The sequence below is a fragment of the Apteryx mantelli genome, chromosome 3, assembly GCF_036417845.1.
Source record: "Apteryx mantelli isolate bAptMan1 chromosome 3, bAptMan1.hap1, whole genome shotgun sequence".
In the NCBI taxonomy this organism is placed as follows: Eukaryota; Metazoa; Chordata; class Aves; order Apterygiformes; family Apterygidae; genus Apteryx; species Apteryx mantelli.
Window position 1 is genome coordinate 97,764,088 of NC_089980.1, and position 22,905 is coordinate 97,786,992.

The 22,905-nt window shown below is 37.8% G+C and overlaps 1 protein-coding gene across 3 annotated transcripts in view; it reads left to right on the forward strand.

Annotated features, from left to right (window-relative positions):
• Positions 1-22,905, forward strand: part of MDN1 (midasin AAA ATPase 1) — a 109,203-nt gene that overhangs the window by 68,031 nt on the left and 18,267 nt on the right. Inside the window, exons 63-84 of one of the 3 annotated variants that reach the window (XM_067293986.1) lie at positions 1,059-1,755; positions 2,285-2,446; positions 3,320-3,593; positions 4,557-4,792; positions 5,430-5,525; positions 5,763-5,857; positions 6,666-6,790; positions 7,972-8,118; positions 8,393-8,502; positions 8,948-9,021; positions 9,252-9,447; positions 11,063-11,222; positions 11,403-11,549; positions 13,458-13,584; positions 14,620-14,725; positions 15,843-15,958; positions 17,218-17,703; positions 18,258-18,484; positions 20,748-20,894; positions 21,120-21,295; positions 21,673-21,834; positions 22,337-22,474. In XM_067293986.1, coding sequence (XP_067150087.1) covers positions 1,059-1,755; positions 2,285-2,446; positions 3,320-3,593; positions 4,557-4,792; positions 5,430-5,525; positions 5,763-5,857; positions 6,666-6,790; positions 7,972-8,118; positions 8,393-8,502; positions 8,948-9,021; positions 9,252-9,447; positions 11,063-11,222; positions 11,403-11,549; positions 13,458-13,584; positions 14,620-14,725; positions 15,843-15,958; positions 17,218-17,703; positions 18,258-18,484; positions 20,748-20,894; positions 21,120-21,295; positions 21,673-21,834; positions 22,337-22,474 — 4,204 coding nt within the window. Of the gene's footprint in view, positions 1-1,058; positions 1,756-2,284; positions 2,447-3,319; positions 3,594-4,556; positions 4,793-5,429; positions 5,526-5,762; positions 5,858-6,665; positions 6,791-7,971; positions 8,119-8,392; positions 8,503-8,947; positions 9,022-9,251; positions 9,448-11,062; positions 11,223-11,402; positions 11,550-13,457; positions 13,585-14,619; positions 14,726-15,842; positions 15,959-17,217; positions 17,704-18,257; positions 18,485-20,007; positions 20,246-20,747; positions 20,895-21,119; positions 21,296-21,672; positions 21,835-22,336; positions 22,475-22,905 lie in introns of those variants that run through there. The other 2 variants (XM_067293987.1, XM_067293988.1) reach the window with 2 other exon arrangements.

Sequence of the window (22,905 nt, forward strand, 5' to 3'; positions counted from 1 at the left end):
AGTTAAGGCTTGTTGATTTGGAAGTAGTAAATTGCTGGTAAAAAGATGATAAAGAAAAATACAGAAGCTATTCTGTAGAGGTTTACTTGCAGTAACTGAGGAATTGTCCATACACACTTTCTACTGCTGTAAATACACCGACTGATATGATACAAGCCCACAAAATGGGGGTATGTAAATGCTTTTCACCTGAAAGCCATGTCTGTGTATGTGGACCTCCTATCTTGATAAAACTGAAGCTATGCTCAGAGGTGAAAATAAAGTCACACGTCTAACATAATTCTGGTACTTTCCACTGAACTGTGATAAGGTTGTTAACAAACTGAAATGAGATGGATTATCTATGATTGTAACTCTTAAAGGCCTCAGCAGAAACCAGTGCTAAATTACTGAATTCTTAGACCAATCTGTATTTAGTAGAAGTCTGCAAGTGTGTAACTTAGCATCAGCTTTTGCCTATGGTGCTGTTACCGAATTAAATATCTTACTGATTGGAATACACTGTTGATGCTTAGAATTTGTAGGTATTGGTTTTTAATCTGAGGAACCAGAGTAAGAAATTTTAAATGAATGGGAATTTTGTACAGGTTTTCAGGTATTCCTTGTGCATGGAGATAAGAAGTGGGTATTATTTTTAATTTTCCACAATTAATGGAAGTTTCCAGTCTCATTAGTATTATACATGTAGATTGGTCTGGTAGTTCTATGCTATTGCTTAAAAAGAAAGATAGTCATTGAAAGCCAGTTCAGAATTCCTGATTGTTTCCAGTAATATTGCATTTCCATTAATGCTCATAGAGCTGTCGGGTCACAAGCAAAAAAAGCGTAATTGACATTTAATGGAAAAGTGTGGAAAAAAAATGAGAAGTGAGGGAGGGAAGGGTGTATGCATGCTATACTGGTGCCACCTTTCTGTTTTGTTTTTTTCCTAATTTGCTGTCTCTTACAAATCGGGAAAATACTGGTGATGTATCTTCCATTGTGTTACTGTGTAGCCTATGAAATACTTACATTTATTACAATATGCTTCTAAACTGGTCAATGTTATTTCTTAACAGACTGTTGCCTGAAAGAATGCAGAGGTTGAAGGAGCAGATAAGCAATCTTTCCAGAAAAAAAGCATTCAGGCCTCCATCCCCACCCTATGACTGCTTATACCAGGAAGTTCATCAGTACATCAACAGTATTGCACAGGTTTCTGCAGTCCAAGATCTTTTAGCTCGCCTTCTGCAGTTCCTCCGTGGGGAAAGACCTAAGTCACTCCAGGCAATACAAAACCTGTTAAATGAAGAAGCGTCGTGGCAGCAGTCACACCACCGGTTTAGGAGACACTTGGCAGAGGAATATGCTCTATTCCCCGATGCCATCATTCCACTGCAAACTGCCATCTTACAGTTGCAACATGGCATGAGACTAGTGGCTTCTGAAGCTTATGCAATGCTCAACAGTTTTGTCTGTCCTGCTGATCTTGCCAACCTCCTCACTTCTTTGTTGGCATTTCCTTCTGTTGGCCCCACCTTCCCCACTTATTTTGCTCATGCAGAAATTTTATGCTCAGTGAATTCAGCTGAGGTCCTTAATGGACTTAAAAAGTTTTCTCTGAAGCACTCTGAAGGAGAATCTGAGGGACTACAGAAGCCTTGCCCAACTCTGGAACAGCTGCTAGTGAATGCTTTGTTGCATCTTCGATGCCATGTACTATCTAAAGGAGAGATGGACCAGAAATCTCTGCAGCTTTTTAGGCATCTGTGTCAGGTAACATCTGAACTGTAATGGCCAGAAAATAATTAGAGTAGCATTTTGATTGCTTTTGTAGGATTCTTAAACTGAACTACCTGGATAAACATCAGTAAAAAGTTCTTAAAGTTGTCTCCCACCCCTACTCCCCTCACAGATTTAATAAAAGATTATTAAGCATATTATGTTAACTACTTCAGATTTATCAAAGCATAAAATCAAAGCCTCTAATGGTTGTCAAAGATTTTTTTTTTTTTTAAGAACTTTTATAGAGAAACTCACTAGAAAGAGTTAAGAAAGAGGACTAGAACTTGGAGCAGGATTCTCTATTGCATACTGTTGCCTATGCTCTTTCCTCGTTGGTTTGTTGCAGGGGCAACTTAATCTTCATTCAAGTTAAATGGCTTTGATTTTTACTGTTGCAGACCCAAAGCAGGGATTAAAAAGAAAAAAAAGCCAAACAAGATAGATGCTGTCACAGCGATGAGGTATAATGTGATTTTAAGTATTAATTTGTGTAAAAGTATGCTGCTTTGTGTTTCCTCAGGCAATTATAAATGAATGGGATGAACAGGAACGCCGTGCTCAAGAGCGGGAGGCAATGGAAAACAGTCTGTACAGATACAGGAGTAAAAGCCATGGAAAAGGACAGAGTGAAGAAGAGGAGGAAGAAAAAGAATTTAGGAGGAGATTTCCTCTTCATGAAAAGGTAACAATAGTACTCTGCAAAGAAACACAAAGATTATGCGTAAAATAGCTCCTGAGAATACACGTTATAAATAAAACATAATGATAGATGAAACTTTTTTTTTTCTTCAGCCAAAAGGAAAATGTAGGGTAGATCTTGATATAAAAGGGTATTAGCCATGTGTTGGAATGATAGTTCCTTCTTGTTCATTTTCCCTTCTGGCTGTCGAAAGTTTTGGATTTAACTTCTGGATTTAAATTCTACTGTGGTTTTGCTATGTAACCCTAAGTTACGTAACTGAATGACGATGTCATTAGTTATTTATGGTAGAATTCTGAAGTTTGATTCATTTAGCAAGTAAGGTCTGCTGAGGTTGTATTATCTGTAAAGAGCACTACTCTCCTTAACTGAATAAATGGCTCGAGATGCCAAATTTCATGTTTAACTGGCCTGCGTTACTACATATCTTCCCCAAGCAGTGACGTGCAGTATAGAAATCCATGAGCTGCTTCTGTGGATCCGTGGGTTGTGGGGAGGTAGAGATGTAATAGTAAAGCTCTGGAAGCAGTCGAACAGCGTTAAGGCTGTTTATCGGCAGCTATGACTGTGCTGCTGCCTGTTCTGGAAGAGGTTTAGTGGGCAGCAGCACAGGGCTCTCTGTACTGCACTCTCTTGCCTGCTGTGGTTATGCCCTTAACATAATTGTTCCATTCACTTATATTCTGTTTCAGATTGACATCTAAACTGTGAGGTGGGTAGTGTGTTTATATAGAGGCAATTCCAAATCATTAGCACATTGTCTCAATACCCACCTCCTCCCCACATGTGTCCCACCACCAAAAGGCATTAAAGAAAGGAGTTATAATTGACTGTTGTTTATAATGTGATTTGTAGGACTTTGAAGATATCACAGCTCAGGCAAGTTTAGAAGAAAAAATGGAAACTGTAGATGAGTTGGAAGACCAGCTGGAAGTTGATAGAGCTCTTCTGTCCAAGAGCTCTATGCAAACAGTAATGATGGTTCATCAACAGTTGTGCTTAAACTTTGCACGATCCCTGTGGTATCAACAGAGTCTGCCTTCACATCAAGCTAAACATTATTTGAGTACATTTCTTTCCTGCTATCAGACTGGTGCATGTCTGGTGTCACACTTCTATCCTTTAATTGGTAAGGTTGCTAACATTTCAGATGTTTAGTTCTAGCTTTGTGATGATTAGTTCCAAATTAATTGTACTGCAAGTCATTAAATGTTTATATGCTATGGAGGAAATGTACAAAAACACTGCTGTTGTTTTCCAAAGAACTTGTTCCATGTTCAGAATTCTCTTGGGATGTTTTGGTCTTTAAGGGTTATTTTATTTTTATTCAATTTTTAATACTTAACCAACATAGTTTAAGAGTAAACTGAATCTGCTTCCTCATCCAAAATTTTGAACATTTTCATCTGCATAATCCTGTTGGAGACAATGGATTTGCAGAAGTTTCCCAGAGATAAAATTTTCAATTAGGTTCATAAAGAAATTAATTTTAATGGAGCTTCTATAGTTTTTAAAAAATAACAGGCACTTTGTTTTTACATTAAACTTTGGCACATTTGGTGTGAAAACCATAATAATGTGCGAGATCTCCGGATTAATATTTTTCATCGTTTCTCAAAGCAGAGCAGTATTTCAGCTCTAATCTAGTAAATGTGTGTGTAGGCAGTTAAGAAGGAGTGTATAATGTGCCAGGCCTGCTGTTTCTACCGTAACTTATTTGTGTGTCCATACTCCAGGTGTAATGTATGCGATATATTTTTTTTTATATTGGATTACTTTTTCACAGAACCTTGGTAATGCTTTTGTAGTAAATCTCCTTGATGTGAATTTATGCATAGAGGAACCACAGTTGGATCCTGATTTTATTTTTTGTACAAAAAGTTGGTAAAATAGAGGATGTAAAGCTTAAGTATGCCTCTTCTTCTATACTCATTGCTTCTATCTCATTGCTGTGTGTGGCATATTCTTATATCTTCATAATACACACCATGATAAGGTTTGGGATAATGCTAGCAGGATGCAGGAAAAAATGAACTTTTCCTATTCAACTAAAAAAGAATGAATAGCATGTCTGTCGTTTTTGGCTTCTTAGGTGCTGAAATGAATGATAGTCTTCTGGGAAGCCAACTGCTAGTTAGCACTCTTCTTCACAATACCTTTTTTGAGGAATTGACTTCAGATCTTGTGCTACAGCAAGATGGCCCATATGACTTTTACCAGCATCCTAATATTCAGCAAGTCCGTCAGTGCCAACCTGTACTTGATAATTTTGCTAAAGAAGTAAACAGGTTACTGCAGGAATGGCCTGAGCATCCAGTACTTCTGCAGGTAAAGATATCTCAACAAATGTTTGGGAGAAAACAGTTGTGTGCAAGCAAGTATTTTAGAGTTGTGTGTATGTGTGTAAATGTATGTATAAATACATGCACACATGCATGCATATATTCACTGAGACATAAATCTGTGTATTAATTACACAGATGTTTTGAAGTGATGCCTACTTCTTCAGATATATTAGGTATTATCAGCAGTTTGATTTAGTTATGAAATGCTAAATGATATTCGTTGACTACTCTGATCTTATCGCTTCAGTCAATCTGCCATACCTTAAAGATTCTTGAGGTCTTTTCCTGTGTGGGCTCCTTTTTTTTCCAGAATGCGATGGTTTTTTTTTTTTATTTGTTTGTTTTTGATAGTGCTTTAAAAGTGGATGTCTTTGGTACCACTTAGTTGAACTCTCCTGCTCTGTATTTCTTAGACTAATGCATAAACCCAGAATCAGCTGGAACTCAGCATTAGGTTGTTTGTGCTCTTTGGTCCAGAGCACTGGCCTTTACTGAACTCCTAGTTGAGCTAAATGCTAAAACCAGGAAGCTGTTAAAAAAAAAAAAAAAATCTTGCAGAGGAAGGTTATATATGAATCTAAATAATCTTAACTTTTGCATTTTTATTTTTCATTCTGTAGCTGTTAGTTGTGATGGACAGAATCTGGAGTTTTCCACTCTCTAGTCCTCTCTCGAAGTTCCTGAATGGCTTAGAAATTCTTCTTGCGAAGGCACAGGTATGAAGAGGGCTAAGGGAAACTGTTTTAGTTTCTCTTCTATGCTTCCTTATTTGTATTGGTACCATGATTAAAAACAACTGAAAGATGTCTGTGTGCAAGGATCTGAGGAAGTGAACTTGCTTCATGCTGTAAGTTTAAGTAATAGGAAAATGCTCCAGAGACCTAAATGAGTCTTGTCATGTAAAGATTAATTTCTTTATAAGGGAGAACTTTTTTTTCCCCCCCCCCCGCCAGGCCTGGGAGGAAAACGCTAGTCGAGCTTTGTCCTTGAAGAAACATCTTGATTTGGTCACACAGCTGATTATCCAGTGGCACAGACTGGAGTTGAAGTAAGAACTGTCCTTCCCTACAGTATCTAAGAAATAGCAGTAGGCTTCTGTTTCCGTACAGAGACGCATTCCAACGCCTTTTTTGCCTGTATTGCCTTAATTGTGGAAAATGTTTCCTTTGTGTGGATACCTATCCTGGTGGGGGGGGGGGCAGAGGGGGGAGAAGGGAGAAAAAAAAAAACCCCAAACCTAAAGGAATACCTGCACCCGCTCAGAATAAGCATGCCCATTCTAGTATTGTCTTTCCTGGTGACCATATGTGGATGCCTCAGAAGGAGTAGAAGCAGGACAAATGGCTACAGTACTTCACCCTAATATTTTCCCAGCCTTCTCCTGTTTTCATCTTGGGGTTTTGTAAGCCTGTAGTGGTTTGTCTGTTTAATAACCCCCATTAGATTTCCCTTAAAAATGGTTGCCCGGTCTCCTGTCAAGACCATGTAAAATATTCATATCCACAGTATACCTTGATCAGGAATTCCACAAGTCTACCTCACATTTTGTGAAAGGAGAACCTCACATTTTGTGAAAAGAGACTGTTTTTGCTTGCTTTAAACTTGTCTCTCTCTGGTTTTGTTTGACAGCCCCTAGTTTGTGTATTTCTTCCCCTATATATGATAGTGGCAAAGCGGTGATCTTCAATAGTTGATTGTGTATATTAAGCATATGTATACATGGTTTCATCCTGCAAAATTTTCTTTCAGTTCAGTAGAAACTGAGAATAAAGTTGGTGTTGTTTTCAAGCCCAAACTGCCAACAATTTTGATTTCTGTTTGTTTTGTTTGTTTTTTTGTCCCTGCCTTGCTTCCAGTTGCTGGTCAGTAAGTCTGGACAATATTAGGAAGCAGCATGTAGAGAAATCCACAAAGCACTGGTTCTCAATCTATCAGATGATTGAGAAGTATGTGCAAGAACAAACAGAGGGAAACGAAGAAGGTAAGTATTGTCCTCCTATAAACCTGTGATACAGTTCCAGCAATTTCTAAGGATGCACGGTTAAGCACTTAAAAATGCTGGAGTTAAAGGATACATTTACAGGTGTAGTTCTTGTCCCTTTTGTGAAAGCCCTATGATAAATTCCATGATAGTATAAGATCTTCTAGACAGTGTGTACTTTATTTGGTATTTATTTCTGAAACCATATATTTGTCTCCTAGGGCTAACATTGTAGGTAGTGTAAAGAAAGGAAGATGCCTGTAAAAGGCACCTGAAAGGAAGAACTGGTTACTGTGCCTCATGCGCATAGATACATATTTTAAACTGAGATTTGAAAGGGAGGAGGCCTCTGTCTACAGCTGGAAAAGGCACCTTACCTTTTTCTTATTGCATGCAGCAGAGTTCACATCCTAGCTGAACTGTTTTCAGCATTCTGAATAAGGCATAAACAATCCTTACAGTACGTATGTTTTTGGTATCTACCTTGCCTAGCAAATCTGTCTGCAGCTGTTCAAGTTACAGTTTTAAGGGGGGAAAAAAAAATGTTCTCCATACCTGGCCCCCAAAATTTTGTAAAATTGTAGAGATGAAAAAATGGTCCTCTGGGAGGAGGCAGAGCTCTTCCAATCTCATGAATAATAATTGAATGTACTTAACTTGTCAAGCCTCTGATTCTTGGGGGTTTTTTACATCTCCAAGTAGAGGAGCATGTCTTCCTCCTATAGGTAAGCTCTAAAGACACTATCTTCCCTACCAGATTCTTCCAAGATCTATTTCTTCCTGAATGATTATGAGGAATTAAGCAACTGGCAGTGAATAATTTGTGCTCATCATGGCTGAAAAAGCCATTCACTCATAGAAAATAGCAAATATTCTTGAATGCTTGATGCACTGTCAAGTTGTGCATGTAGCTGGCCTCAGGCAGCATCTTGTTACTGCCTCTCGTCCTCTCTTCTTTTTCTCAGTATGTTGTTTGCTGTCTTTACTCCTTATTTTAAAATTAGAATTCCCCCTTCTTCTTTCTATAGGAAGTTTCTTAGTTTCTTTTGAACCTTGCTTAATAGAGACGTCATATTGAGCTGGAAGTTTATAAAGGTTATAACAGTCAACAATTTTCATGTGGAATTTTGTTTTGTTTTTTCCTCCCTTCTTTCCTTTTAAATTTTTGGTGAAATGTTCAGAAGCTGAGCAGATGAGTCTAAAAATGCTGGTCAGCACACTACAGGCTTTCATTGAAGGATCTACGCTGGGAGAGTTTCAGGCACGGCTTCAGGCACTGCTGGTTTTCCACTGCCATGTCCTGCTGATGCCTCAGGTAGCAGGAAAGGGTAAGTCATTGCCATTACATGTGTTAAGTCTTCTTTACAAGACCTGGCCATCAGACATTCCAGACTTTACAAGCACATCATTAAGAGCTCATAAGTGCCATCTAAGCTTATATTGCTGCTTTCACTGTTTCCTTCAAGAATACTATTGGTTTGTTTGCCCCGTCCGTCGATACAGCTAAGCTTTATGACCACAAGCAGACTGGTTGTATTTCTGTTGTTGATACTGAAGAATATCCTGTTTTGAAAGAAGCTTGTTATTGTCTGTCCCTTCCAGATGTCCTGTGCAGCATCCTGTGGAACCTACACAATTACTATAAGCAGTTTTCAGAGTGTGTTGAGGCCAGAATCACTGAACTGCGTCAACCTATAGAAAAGGAACTTAAGGTAAAAGACAATTTTACTCAGACAGTGTATTGAACTGATCTGACGAACAGTGGAGCAGTGAGTGTTTGAATTTGTAGATACCCTGAAATCCCTGTGGTACTTCACATTTTCCTTGGCAAAGAATTGTTTTTGAGGTTGGGTAGAAGCCTTTAATATTCCATCAGTTCCATTCAGCCAAGGAGGTTTCTACCATATAGTGAAGCCCATTTGGATTTCACAACATTTGGCTGTGCAGCAGCTTGAGCACAAACATATTTTAACACATATAAACACATTATTAATAGAAAAAGGTGACTTATGCAATCATTTCCTCTCTAACTAATTGAAGGTCTTACATTTTAAGGCAATCGGATCATCATAGGTCATCAGCTTTAAAGATAATATTTTATATGCAAATACCTCATTGTGTTTGTATAAGTAATTGGATTATTTCTTTCCTTAATAGGAATTTGTGAAAATTTCAAAGTGGAATGATGTCAGCTTCTGGGCCATAAAACAATCAGTTGAAAAAACACACAGGTAACTCAAAAGCTTGGAAGTAAGGTGCCATTTGGGGACTGATAAATAGCCATATTTGTGTGTGACCAATTTCTACCTTCCTGCTAGATGATTTCTCTATAATGTTAAATTTAAAATGCTGGAATATTTCTTATACCCATCAGACAGTGGAACCATATTTATTTTGAGCAACTGGGAGATTTCGAAGATTAGAATGCTTGATAACTGTTTTGCTTTTCTTTGGTAATTAGGACCCTCTTTAAATTCATGAAGAAGTTTGAAGTTGTTCTGAGTGAGCCATGTCAGCCTGCCTTGGTGGAAAGTGGTAAGGAAGGGCAGCTGGACTTCTTGCAGAAGCAGGAAGAATCTCTGAACACAGAGACCAAAGTTCAGAGGCTAAACAACACAATAAGAAAAACTCTGTGTGCTAGAACAGATGCTGACAAGGTGACTTTATTCTTTATTTTAAATGTAGGAAGGATGTTTTCTCTATTTTCATGTATATGTTGCTTTTCACTGATTTATGCAGAAAAACTTCATATAAACGTCAAGTCTGATTGTCAACTTTTTGATCTTTTTTGTGTTCAGTGCTATGAAACGCCACAAGAGGGTGGATGTGCAATATAGAAAGACAAATGTTCAGTATCACTGTGTCACAATATCTACCCTCTAATATAGGGATGGTAGCAGTTACATATTTTGTCTCCAAGTTACTCGAGTATTGTCTGCAACAACTTGCCAGTTTCCAACTAGTGCAGAGATAATGACTAGGAGTAGAACTAAATTTTGCCTTTTTTACTTAAAGAAATGTTCTCTGCCATTAAGGGAGAATTTTGACCCAAAATGATAATCTTGAGCATCTTTGATTTCAGCTACAGATTCTTTAAACAGGGACTCAGACAAATGATCATATATCTGTAATATTTGTGCATATGTAAGCACTGAGTAAATATAAAATACTTTGAGCTTAAATTCTTAAAGGAAAATACATTGCTTTGTCACACATTTGCTGTGGGCTGAAAGCATATGTATGTGAACAGTTGCTTTATTAGCTGATATGTGATAACTCTTGCTGCACGGTGCCTTGTTTGGTGTGTCTGTAATAAAGTTGTCCAGCTCGGAGAGGAAGTTAGTTATTTTTATTCCTGAAATTGATTCACACCCATCCCACATGTTCACACCCATCAGGTTTTGTCAGTAAGAAGTGAGAAGCCGGTCAGAACTCCTCAGGATTTTGTTGGGGGTGGGATGCTCAGTTACTCCTATCTGGCAGATTCCAGGGCTTTGTTCACTTTCTTCATACCGGGAGGGTGGTTGGTCTTGCTCTTGGCCTGTGACAGTCATGAGGACAGAGTAAGGAGGTGGAAATCTGGCAGTAATTTATTTATTTATTTATTTATTTTAACTTGGCAGCTTCTTCCCTCCCTCCCCCCCGCCCCGAAACCTGTTACTGATAATTAACACAGTTGCTCATTTCCCTTGTTTAATGAACAAAGACATTATGAAACTACAAGAAGACATAAAAAAAAAGTTAGAATTGGACAGTCCCTACTGAATAACTTCAGACATGCCAGAGGATCATTTCTGTCATTTAATCATTTCTATTTGCATACCTTTTTCATTGTTCTTTAGCAGGGCAATTAAATTTGTGTCTAATAGGGAGTTAGTGGTGTTCTTATCTTACACCCTGGGGGCATTAGTGATTTATGTTAGTGTAACTGTCTTTGGACTGGGAAGGTTGAAGAAGCTGATCTGAAGCAGTGATAACCTCTGTGAAAGAGGTCATGACAAACAGCTAAGAGAGTAGGACCGTAGCATCTTCCATTTATTTGGCTGTTTTCAGAATTAACCTATACCTGATGAGCATAGACTGTGATTTTTTCCTCCAGTGTTGGTGCTGAACTGTGCTGAGGAGCACACGAATATGTTTTTAGGTTTCAGACGAATGCAGAATTTTGCTCTTGTTCTTGTAGCAATTACTGTTGGCTTAACTGAGGCTGTCTTATCTGTTCATTATGCATGTATGTGTATATAATCAGACTGTTTCTTTAATTTTTCTCAGAGGGCTCTCCCAGAAGAATGTCAGGATGGGATTATATTTCATGCAGAATCTCTTCAGTATCGTCTGCCTAAACTTACAAAAAAAATGAAGAAAATGTGTGCAACAGTTATGGAAAATAATTCATTTTTAAGTCTGCTGGAAAGTCTTGACCAGTTCACAGGTTGAGCATTCTTGTGATTTCCATACCATAATTGACCTCTGTAACGCGAATTAAAATGGATAATGGATAAGGAGGAAGTTTACATATAGACATACAGATCCCTTCACAGACCATCTTTCCATGGCTGGTTTGTGTGTGCTGAAGTTTCACATCTCTTGCCTTTCCCTTTCCTCCATACAGGTGATATCATTGTTTCTGTAGCTGAACTGCAGAATTTAACATTTAATCAGGCAGCAGATAAGGAGAAGCAGAAGTCAGAGGCCAAGCATATTCAGATGCAGAAGCAACGGGCTTTGTCAGATCTCTTTAAAAGCCTTGCTAAAACAGGTGAGTTTTTAATTAAAATGTGCTTAGTTTAAAAATACAAAGATCTTAAGCATTTTACATTTTTGCTAATACATGTAAATATACCATAATATTAGTTATGTTCTTGAAGTCATTGAGCCATCAATACAGAGTAGTACTTAAGTCTCTCTTTCCTTTCCTCTATTGACTATGAGACCTGACATGTTTGCCTTTCCAAATACCTTCTCTTCCTCTTGCACTGCATTATATGTAAAACAGTTGCTCTTCTGAAGCAGGAATCTTATAGTATCTCCAGTCAGAAGTCACTGTGCAACTTTGAGAAACATGAGGGAAGCTGATTATCTTGCACCCATTCCCCAGTCCAGAACTGAAATGAAATCTGCTCCTTTGCTTGAGAGCCCATCCCTCAGTTGGCAAATTGGCAGAGTTCGAATTGGTGGAGATGCTATTGAGCCATAGAGACTGAGTGGCCTGTTGATGGGAATTGTTGGAGGCATGCTGGTCAGCAGTACAATCTACCTTGCTGCCCTTGCTAGTCCTAAGATGAAGGATCTACCCAAGCTATTAGTTTTCTTTTCCTTTGTTGTTATGTTAAATTATTCATCAACTGATTAGTCATTGAACAGTTCAGAAATGAGAAAAAGTATGCAATCGCTATATATATAAATAGCTTTCTGACAGAGCTCTGCCAAGTCATAGCCAGAAGCAGAAGCTAAACATAACTCTGCTGGGGTTTTTTTTAATTGTCATTTTGGTGCTTCTCTTTGAAGCCACAGCTTCTGGCCTCAAGTGATTCTGAGAACCTCAAAAAAATGAAAGAAAAACGTTGTTTAAATTGCATTTCTCTCTCTCATGGTTGCATAAAGAGGTTGAAAACATGAACTTAAGGGTTCCAAGAAGGCATGATTTTAATAGCAAATTAACTCAAATGGGTTGTATCATGGCACTTGAGAAATAATTAAAATAAAATAATTCCAAATGCTTTGTGGGAGAGAGTTTTAAATTGTCATTTTGAGCGTATATGGTTTGTATTACTAAACAGTTGACATGTACTGAGTAAGTAGTTTCTGGAATATTAAGCTGCTTCTAATTTAGACTGCAAACACAGGTGGATATAAGTGAGAGGTTTCCAGCACACATACTTTTCCTGTGTTTGGTAGTGGTTGCATTTTTACACCCACTGGTGAAAAAGGATTTCTGACAAGGATTGCTACCCCGTGAAGTTTATGCTGGAGGGAGGATATACTGCAATGATTTAATTAGACATTGGTCTTGAATTCTTTATCGGGCTCTGCCATTGATTTCAAGTGACACCTTTAGCTTCCTCGTTCATCAGCCATTTCATATCTAAAAATGGGGTGATGATCCCTTAATCCAGCTTTCATAAGAGACCAGGATAATGAATGGAAAAGGGTTACTCTTAAGACTCATTCTCCATTCCGTTTGGGAGAAACGGCAACATATATAGATATGATAGATAGACAACATAGATAACTAATGAGTGTTTATTACGTTCTCCACTTTCCTTCAGGATACTTTGAAATGAGCATTTTAATTGGCTTGGGAGAAATCACCACATTTAATTCAATTTTGAAAATAGCTAAGATAATAGCCTGAGGACTGAGTTTAAAAAGTATATAGCTGTAACTTTCTTTTTGGTTTTATTTCGGTAGCATTTGCCTTTTGGGTTCAGGCTTTTGGGTTTTTTTCTGCTGCTACCACCCACCTCTTTTATCCCCACATGTCTGTTTATTTGTCTTATTTCAGTTGTGTATTATGTGTTCTTCCATTAGGAAATTATGAAATGTTCAAGTGGTTGTCAAGATCAGAAACACTGGCAGCTTTCATATCTTAATACCAGTTATTGGTGTCATTTTTCATACAAAAGAATGAGGACATAAAAAGATGTGTGTTCAAATGTCGTTCCAGGTTTGTCATACCGGAAAGGTCTGTCTTGGTCCCGTTCAAAAGACTATCATGAAATACTCTGCCTGCTTCCACTGGATTTGCGTAGTGCATTAACTGTAGTAAATTGTACACATGAAGTGGATGCCACGTATGTACATAGCATTTCTAACCTTCAGATTGTATAAACTGCAGCTATAATTCTCAGAATTAATTGCATGTGGATTTAGATTGGTGTTTCTGGACTTTAAGTCCTTTAGGATTTTAAAGATATCTGTAGGGTTTGGGGTGCTTTGCCTGTTTGGGGTGGTCTTGGGAGCTCGTGGGTTTGGGGGATTTGGGGTTTGGGGGTTTTGGAGGGTTTTGGGTTGGGAGGGTTGAGTTTGGATGGTTTTAGGGGGTTAAGCAGTTTTTTTGTTTTTTTTTTAAGATTACTTCTCAGTTTGGAAATCTAGTACATACTGTACTGGCACACAGCTGATTAATATCTATTATATAGAATAGATTTTTTTTTTTTTTAATTGCACTTTTGACAACTCTGTGAGAACGCCCAACTCTGCCTGGGAAGCTTTGCTAACATTATATTAGAATGTAGACTGTTAAAAATTTCATTAAAGATGAGCTGTAATTTACAGGGATTATTTAGTCTGTGTTTCTATCTTCATCATTGGCTAATGGAATATTTCAGGAGAAATTCATAGTAGACTTCAAAGTAGGTATTTATGGAATAACCTGCATATTGCAAAGATGTTTTTTTCAAATTTTTCTGTAGTGTTTTTCAGGCAGTAGGTAATCTTATATCATTGAGACAAGCTGATTACTGACCTTTTCAGATGTAAGGGTTTAGCTTGTCTCTTCATCAAGCCCGAAACAAAGGCTTCCCTATCAGAGTGGATTTAGCTGCATAAAAAATTTACTACTCAAGTGCTAAATGATATTAGATGTTAAAAATTCTGGTACTGTTGCTGCTCTAAGTTTCCATTGGGTTTATTAAAAAAAATTAAGTGTTTTCTTATGACTAGAATACTTGTCTAGTACTCTAGGGAAAATGAAGAATTACAAGACCATTGTGTCTGCAAAATAAAAAAATTATAGCAAATTTCTCAGAGGCTGAAGAGCTAGCCTGGTGTTTCCTGTGTTCTGAGATACTCAAGTTATGTACCTTTCTAATATCGAACTTTGTCAGGTTGCTGACAGAGATCTCATCTGCCTGGGATGGATGCCAGAAGTACTTCTATCGGTCGCTTGCACGCCACTCTAGGCTTCAGACAGCACTGTTGGCACCTGCCAAGGTAAAACATCAAGCTAAAGCCAGAAATCCTACTTACATTACTTTTATTTTATCACTTTGAATTGGGATTTTCCAGAAGTAGAAGGGTAACATGAGAACACTGTTTTCCGTAACATAAGACAAAATATTTTGGGGACAACTCTTTAAGTGCAGCAGTTCAAAACCTGTCATTTTAGCATTTTAATTTGGGGAGTTCAGTTAATAATTTGTGCAATGACTAATGTGTTTCATCTCAACAGATCCCAAATTACTGCTTTATTTTGTGTGTGAAGGAAACCCATAAAATGCTGAATAGATAAATGTTAGACAATCAAAATCTGGATTAGTTCAGACTCATGGAAAATCCTTTGTGAGTTATAATTGAACACAGCTGGAGCCTAAGTTCAACAGGAAAAATACTGATAATTCCATACTTGAAAATTGGTCTAAAATCAGTAAGGGGAGCAAATGAATTCTGACAAATCACTATTACTTTTTCAGTACTCTAGGAAAACAAGGATCTCTTCCAGATGATCTTCCTCTCACCACACTTGACTGTTTTTTTTTTTTTTTTAACAACATGATGCTGACGGATGCCACAGCTGATAACAGCATAAATCATTGGACACAGATGTGATCAGTTTTGTTAACTGCTGTGAACGTGTGTTCTAAGTTTTAGTTCAGGATCCTTTCAACAAAAAGGCATGAAAGTAATTTTCAATAAATCTAGAAAAATGAATTGTGGAAGAGATTTTTAGCAGTAGTCATATGTGTGAAAACTTAAGCTAACGTATCCTCTTTGGTTTTCAATTATCATTTTGTAAGATAGCTTTATTTCTTGGAACTAAATTTACAAAAAGGATTGCTGCATTGAGGTGCAATTTAATACAATTGTCACAGAAGCTACTTGAAAATCAAATTTGTGTGCAATTTATTTGAAAGATAGAGGATGCAGAGAAATGAAGGCAGTGGAAATTACAACTGTACTTTTTGTCTACACTTTAAGACTTGCTCAGTTAAACCAGAACCTTCTAGTCTGCTCAGTGAAATGAAATGGAGACATAAAGAACATTGACATCACTTGGTCTGCTTATGTCATTTAATTGTTCCCTTCCCTTTCTCCGTATTTGTTTCTTCAGGACATTGGACTAGGTAGCATTGAACGATGCAAGGGATTCACTGCATACCTCATGAAGATGCTTGTCAGGCAGAGAAGATCTCTTGCTGCCTTGACAGAACAATGGATCATACTGAGGTATTTTTGCATTTCATTATTACAGTCTTAGATGTTGGAAGGGAGTTTGGCAGTAAGCAATTCAGTTTAAGAAAGTTGGAAAATGATAAAGTAGAAGGAATTCAAATCCCATCCCCTCAATAGAAAAGAAAAAATTGTTTTTAGATGTCATTTATCCTGTCATTGCAGCCAGCATTCTGGAATCAAAATAATGGGGGAAAAATGAGTTAGGCACATCTGAAGACCGTGAAATAATTACTCTAATTAATTACACAGTTAAACCTTTAGACTTTCAGATCTCTCCCATTTGGTATTGGGAGAGCTATGTTATATAAGTTAATTTTGGCTTCGTTCAAGTTTGGTTTGGTTTGGAGCAAATAGATGACGTGGTTGGCACTTTAAGTCAAAATAAGAAACCTCAACAGTTTATGAAGAAAAATTCTGAAAGGGTTTGAGGTTTGTTTGTTTATTTATTTATTTATTAACTGTAGAGACACATTAAACTTGTATTGAACAGGAAAAGTATACAATAAATCTTTCTTACTTGATGTGATTTTTCATTCTGTTGCTTATCTGTTTCGCTGTCAGCTCCACTGTTCTGCTGAATATTTGTGCTCTTGCTGAAGTAAACCATAAAACTTATTGAGGTTGTATCAGGGACTATTCCCTTCATACAGTGTTTGATCTCAACTGGAGATTTATGGTGTAAAATTTGTATTAGAACAAAAAACTTATATTATAACAGGAATGTTTTTTAAAAAAAAAATCCTTACAGTTGCAGGAATATTAGAAGTGCTAAGACACTTAATTGCATTGCTATAACTTATTGCGCATCAGATTCATCCAATTGTTTGTCATAAACTGTCTGTTATACAGCATTTGGAAATTGATTGTCTCTTAGAATCCAATTTGTTTGTATAATGGAGGAAAATGAACAGTATTTGAATATCAGACCAGGAGTCTAAGGATTATTTGAAAGGATTGTGTTGATTCTGAGAAATATTACTAAATCCGGTTCTCAGGATGTCTCAAACTTATGCAATGGAGAGAAAAGTTCAATAATTAGATAAAACCTTCTCCTCTTAAAAAAAAAAAAAAAAAAAAAAAGCTATTCCAATGTCTTATGTGCTGGCTTTTCCAGAAAAAGTTTGACTTCCACTGAGTTCATATAATCAAGAGTTTTTATGGACTTACTCTCAAGGTTGCGCTTTTAAAAGGGAAGTGTAATGTAAATCTCAATTGGATTTATGTAACTTTTTTCCTTCTTTGTTCCTAACCAGGAACCTCCTGAGTTGTATACAAGAGATAGATTCTAGGTTGACTGCTGACAGAGAACACAGTGTAGCATTTCCTCCTCAAGACAATTTTCAACAGTGGACTGACAGACTGCAGCAACTCTCCATGCAGTGTGTGATGGTTCTTGAGGAGCTCTCTTGGTTTCTACAATGCTGCCCAAAAGAACAGTCAATGAAGTGTAGTGATAATGAAAGGACAGATGACAAAACAAACATTCTTCAGAGTACAGGACCTGAGCAGACCTTGGGAAATATTCTTATGGGAATACCTGACCTAATTCCCTCAGAGCTAAAATACCCATCTCCAGTAACAACAGAGCAACTGCCTCCTGGATGCAGGATGCAACATAAAGATCAGTTATGGCTGCAGCTAGCTACAAAATTCACTGCAATGCTGGCCAATGTGAAGGCAACGAAAGCAGATGTGGACAAAATAAGACAACAGTCATGTGAGACCTTATTTTATTCCTGGTGAGTTCTGTCCATGTGTAAAACTGAATTTCTGTACACTGTATGTTCATTTGAGATGTGTAAAGTTATCTTGAAAATGTTTGCCTATGTGTATCATAAAAGATATTGTTCAGATGCTCTTAAAACTTGTTTTTGTTTGTTTTCCTTTCAAAATGCAGTCTGGCTTTTCAGACAAATGCATTGTCTCTTCCCCCACCCCACTGACAAGTCAGACAAAAATTGGCCCATTTTAGCTTCTCAATTTTTGTTTTTTCTCTCCTGAACAGGGATTTCATCCCTGTAGCTCCTTATTTATTTAGTTAGATAGCGATGAGAATTTCAAATGTAAAAATCCTAGGGCGTGTGGCTTTTTTTTTTTTTTTTTTTTTTTTAGGACTGTAGCTTGTAAAGTCCAAAAAGTACGTGCCCCTTTTCACTTAACACTCTCACTGTTTGAAGCTGACTGAAAGTGACACTTGTGCTTATTGTAAAGCTTGTATTTGATAAGTTCCAGATGAAGATCTTAAGTTGAAGTGTACTTTCTTCTCTCAGTATCATGGTATTTCTTGTTACAGGAGGGATTTTGAGGTTTGCACATCAGCTTTGAGTTGTTTGCTGGAAGTATCAACTCAGTTACAGGGCATAGAGTCTTTATTTCTTCCAAATGGGGAAGGCAGGCAAGCTGCAAATCAGATGGCACTAATCAAGAGCCTAAAGTATATCCAAGAGGAAGTTAATAATACATCTGCAGACTTCACAGCCTGGAGAACACAGCTTCTTGGTTCTATGTCAAATTGTGGTGGTAAGGACAATTCTTCTCTTCCAATTTTTTAATTTAAATAAGAATGTAAAGAATTCATTAGCTTGTTTAGTGCAGAAGATACGCTCCATATTAAATCAGATGTCCAAAAACACTTGAGATGAAATTCAAATTTTGGCAAGTTTAGTCCAAACTTAAGTCGTGCAATAATATTTTTCCCCTTTAGTCACTGTTCATGACAGATCTTAGACCGTAGTTGTAAGTCAGGATTAGCAAGGGCACTTTAGTAGAACTGTGTAGCAAAAATTACACAGTGCTTGTCTGTATTGTGGATATCTTCTCTCATTGAGTACTAACGCTGGAGAAAATACTTAAAAGTTGAGTATTATTGGTTGATAAGTATTATCAAGACCCTGTTAATTGTCACGATCGGAGAACCATGCAGGTTAGAAAAGGACTTTGAGAGGTCGTGTTAGTGTGACCTCCTCCCTGCTCAGAGTTGGGTCAGTTAGAGCAGATTGCTCATGACTGTGCCCAGCTGAGTTTTGAATAACTCCAACCACAGCTTCTCTTGGCAGCTTGGTCCAGTATTTGACCAACAAACAAGCTGGAATTTCTCTTGTTCTAACTTGTCTGTTTCTCATTCTTCCACTCTTCACCTCCAAGGCAAGTTTGGCTCCATCTTCTCTGCACCCTTCTGTTTGGCAGACAGCAGTGAGAGTGTGTGTCCTCCCACCCATGCCTTTTCTTGAAGATGAACAAACCCAGTTCTCTCTACCTCTTCTTGTACAACATGTGTTCCCTTTCCCAACCATCTTGGCAGCCCTCTGCAGAGCTCTCTCCAGTATACTCAAGTCTTTCTTGTAACAGGGATCCTAAAACCAGGCACAGTACTCCAGGTGCGCCTCCCAGGTGCCAAATAGAGGGGAATAATCGCTTCCCTCTTGCTAATACAGTCCTGTGTGCTGTTGGCTCCTGTTCAGGCTGTTGTCCACCAGGACCCCGAAATCCTTTTCTGCAAAGCTGATTTCTATCCAGTTGGCCCCCAGCCTGTAATGTTGTATGGGGTTATTCCATCCCACATGCAAGACTCTGCATTTGCCTGTGAATTTCATGAGGTTTCTGTTCAGAAAGTCTCCAGTCTGTTAAGGTCCCTCTGAGTAGCAGCCTGCTCTCCAGGCTACTGACCACTCCCCTCAATATGGTGCTCTCTGCAAACTTGCTGAGAGCACACTCCATTCAGTCATCCAGAAAAAATGTTAAACAGCCTTCAAGTCCAATGGTCTATCTTATCATCCACTTGTACAGTCCATATCTTACCGATGTGACTATAAGGATACTATGGGAGACGATGTCAAAGGTCTTGCTCAACTCAGCATCAGCTGCTCTCCCATTATACATGCAGCTAGTTCTCTCATCATAGAAAACAGTCAGATTAGTCAAGCATGTTTTGCCCTCAGCAAATTATTGCTTGCTGTCCCAGTTGCCAGCTTGTCCTTCATGCTTGTCCAGCATGTCCTTCAAGGAAATGGCTTCAAGGAAGCTTCGCTACGCAATTTTTTCAGGACCTGAAGTGAGGCCAGCCAGCCTCTGCATCCTCCTCCTTGTGCTCTTGAAGGTACCACAGCATTTGCCTTTTTCCAGTCATCAGGAACCTCCTTCAAGCACCATGACCTTTCCAAGACTGTAGAAAGCAGCATCACAGTGACATCAACCAGCTCCCTCAGTGCCCTCGGGTGCATCTCGTCTGGTCATATCCATTTGTGCTCATGCTGCAAATGACTTTTTTTGCCCTGGAGCTCACATTTAGTAGGTACATATGAGGGGTGGTGTTTAATTAATTTTTTTTTTTTTTTAATTTTTACAAATTTATTTCCATTGAGGGACCAATCTTCAGCACAGAGCTACTGAAAAATGAGCATACTTGGCTAAAATTTTAGCTGAAGATTCCCGTATCACTTTTTGTTAAATTCAGGCTAAATAATTCTGTTTAAAATCTCTCCAGACTCTGTGTCAGGGCACGTTGGATTCCAGAACATTAAACTGAACACTGGTGATAGAATAGCTAAATCATAGTATGGGTGTTTCAGGAGCAAATTTGAAAGCCATGTGTGAGGATTCTTCATGTTTAATGAAACTTTCTGAGTTTCTGTAATATATATCATGTGTCTCTGAAAGCCATGTGGTTGAACACATTTATGAGGTTAGTCAGTTTAGCATGCAAAGCAATGTTTGTTACATGGGGGAAACATAGTGGCCTGTAACAATGTTTCTTTGTAAAATCGGTTGTGTTATGTTTCAAAAGGAAATCAAGAGTCGGATGAAGAGTTTGTGGAGCGCTTCTCAGCACAAGCGGAAACTGTTATCCGTGTTGTTCTGTATGCCATCCAGTGTTTGGTAGAGAGAAAACAGGAAGATGGAAAAGGTGAAGAAAAATCTCCAGAGGAAAATGGTAAGTTTGTGAATTTAGTCAAGGGGAAGTGAGAGTTTAAACTATGCACACCTAAGAACACCTTGTACTGTCTAGTAGAAGTACCAATACTCAAGAAGATTGCCATTTTAATAGAAGTTGCCCATGTAAACAGACAGGATGGAAATTTATAGATTTCTTGCTTTAACCTCTTTTTAGAACATCTAATTTGATTCCTGTATTTTTTGTTTTTCTGTGTTGTAATAGAAGATGATGCAGCCTCATTTGACAGGCTTAAAGCAGGGCACTTAACTAAGCTTTTGGATGAAGATCTCTCTGCTGATTTGGATTCTTTGCATGTGCAGAAAATAATTTCAGCTGTTTCAGAACTCTTGGAGAACCTGAAATCTTACAGGGAAGATTACACCTCAGATAAACATAAGGTAAAATTGCCCTTCCTAAAAGTTTTTGGCTTTGGAGTCTCAAATATTTGTAACTGTGAACTTAGGCAGTTAACCATGCAGTGCCTCTCCTTTCCTATATGATACCTTAGAACTACAAGGATGTAAGAAATCGTTGCCAAATGTAGATGATATTCTTTAGTGAAAAAACGGATATACTATTAGAAAGAGGGAAAAGGTTTCATTTTTGTGAAATGTGAAAGCTAGAAAAAGCTTTGGGAACTTTGAAAATTATAATTAAATGTGCCTACCAATACTTCTGGTTTGAACAATTGTTTTCAATCTCTGTTATCACCCTCTGACACATATCAGTATGCACATAATTATGTTTGACAGCTTTTCTTTGGTTTTAACTGCAGTTCTTCAACCAGTCCTGCTATTTACTGGTGCGTCTAAAACCCATGCTGTGCAAGTATTCAGACCTTATCCTCTTCTACCTCACAGTTTCACTGGCATCACACAGGAGTACTGGAAAATTGCTTTCTGTTATAACTAGCATATTTACAGAGCTTGCCCAAAAGGTAAGTTATCAGGGCATAACAGTGGATAGATGGTAAGCATGTATATAATTTATACAAAAGTCTTAAGTAGAAACTAAGCTAAAAGATGTACTTGCTCTACTACAGAGAGTTAGTAAATACTGAAATGTAAAAATGTTTTTGTCACTTTTTGGTTGCCTCTTTCAGTAGCATAATCAGTAGCTCATGTAGTTAGAAAGTGTGCTGTGGGAAACCATGTTGTGGGGCACCAGTGCAAGATATGACTACTTTTGAAAGTTCTGATGTACTTTTTTAATTCTTTCTTTTTTTTTCATTCTTCTTTAGAACTGATGCCTCTCTAGGTAGCGTTAAAGCTTGTGCAAATTTCAGCCTTTCTAGGGAGAGATATTACAGAAACAAGCCCAGTGTTTTTAAAATGGGAGAAGAGGATTTTCAGTGTAATAACACCTTTTAGAATGTTTTCGATCATCAATAAGGTATTTATTTTTCCTGGCATTGACTTTGAAAGCCTGTTTGCCTTTAGGGATTTTGTCTGCCGAAAGAATTACTTGAAGATGAAGCGGGAGAGGGAGCAACACAGTTTCATGATTACGAGGAAGGTGGTATTGGAGATGGGGAAGGCAAGAAGGATGTGAGTGACAAAATAGAAAGTGAAGACCAGGTAAGTGTATTTTTGGTTTAATTCAAGTAAAACTGAGACTAAATAAATTACATGCCAAGGAAAAGTTGCTTCTTGTTACTTAGAAATAATATTTTGATCACTGGCATTAGTGGTTTGTATCCTGGTGTTTGTGATTATAAGTGCAGTGATTTTTAGCTATATTGTTGGAAACTATTATTTCACTAGAGTTTCTTACTTGAGCAACAACTTTAACTGTTCCACAGTCAAAAGTAACTTATGCTGGCTTTGAGTCAATTTCGGAGGTCAGTTTAGTCATTTAAAAGGGTGAACATATTACTGAAGGTCTGATTTTAAGGAGGAATATGTAAAGTAATGGAAAGTATCAGGATTTAGCTGGTTTAGCAGGGTTTGTTGGAAACGAAACATTTGGGTAGAGGAACAGCTCATGTGCAGAAGCAGTATAGTGGAGT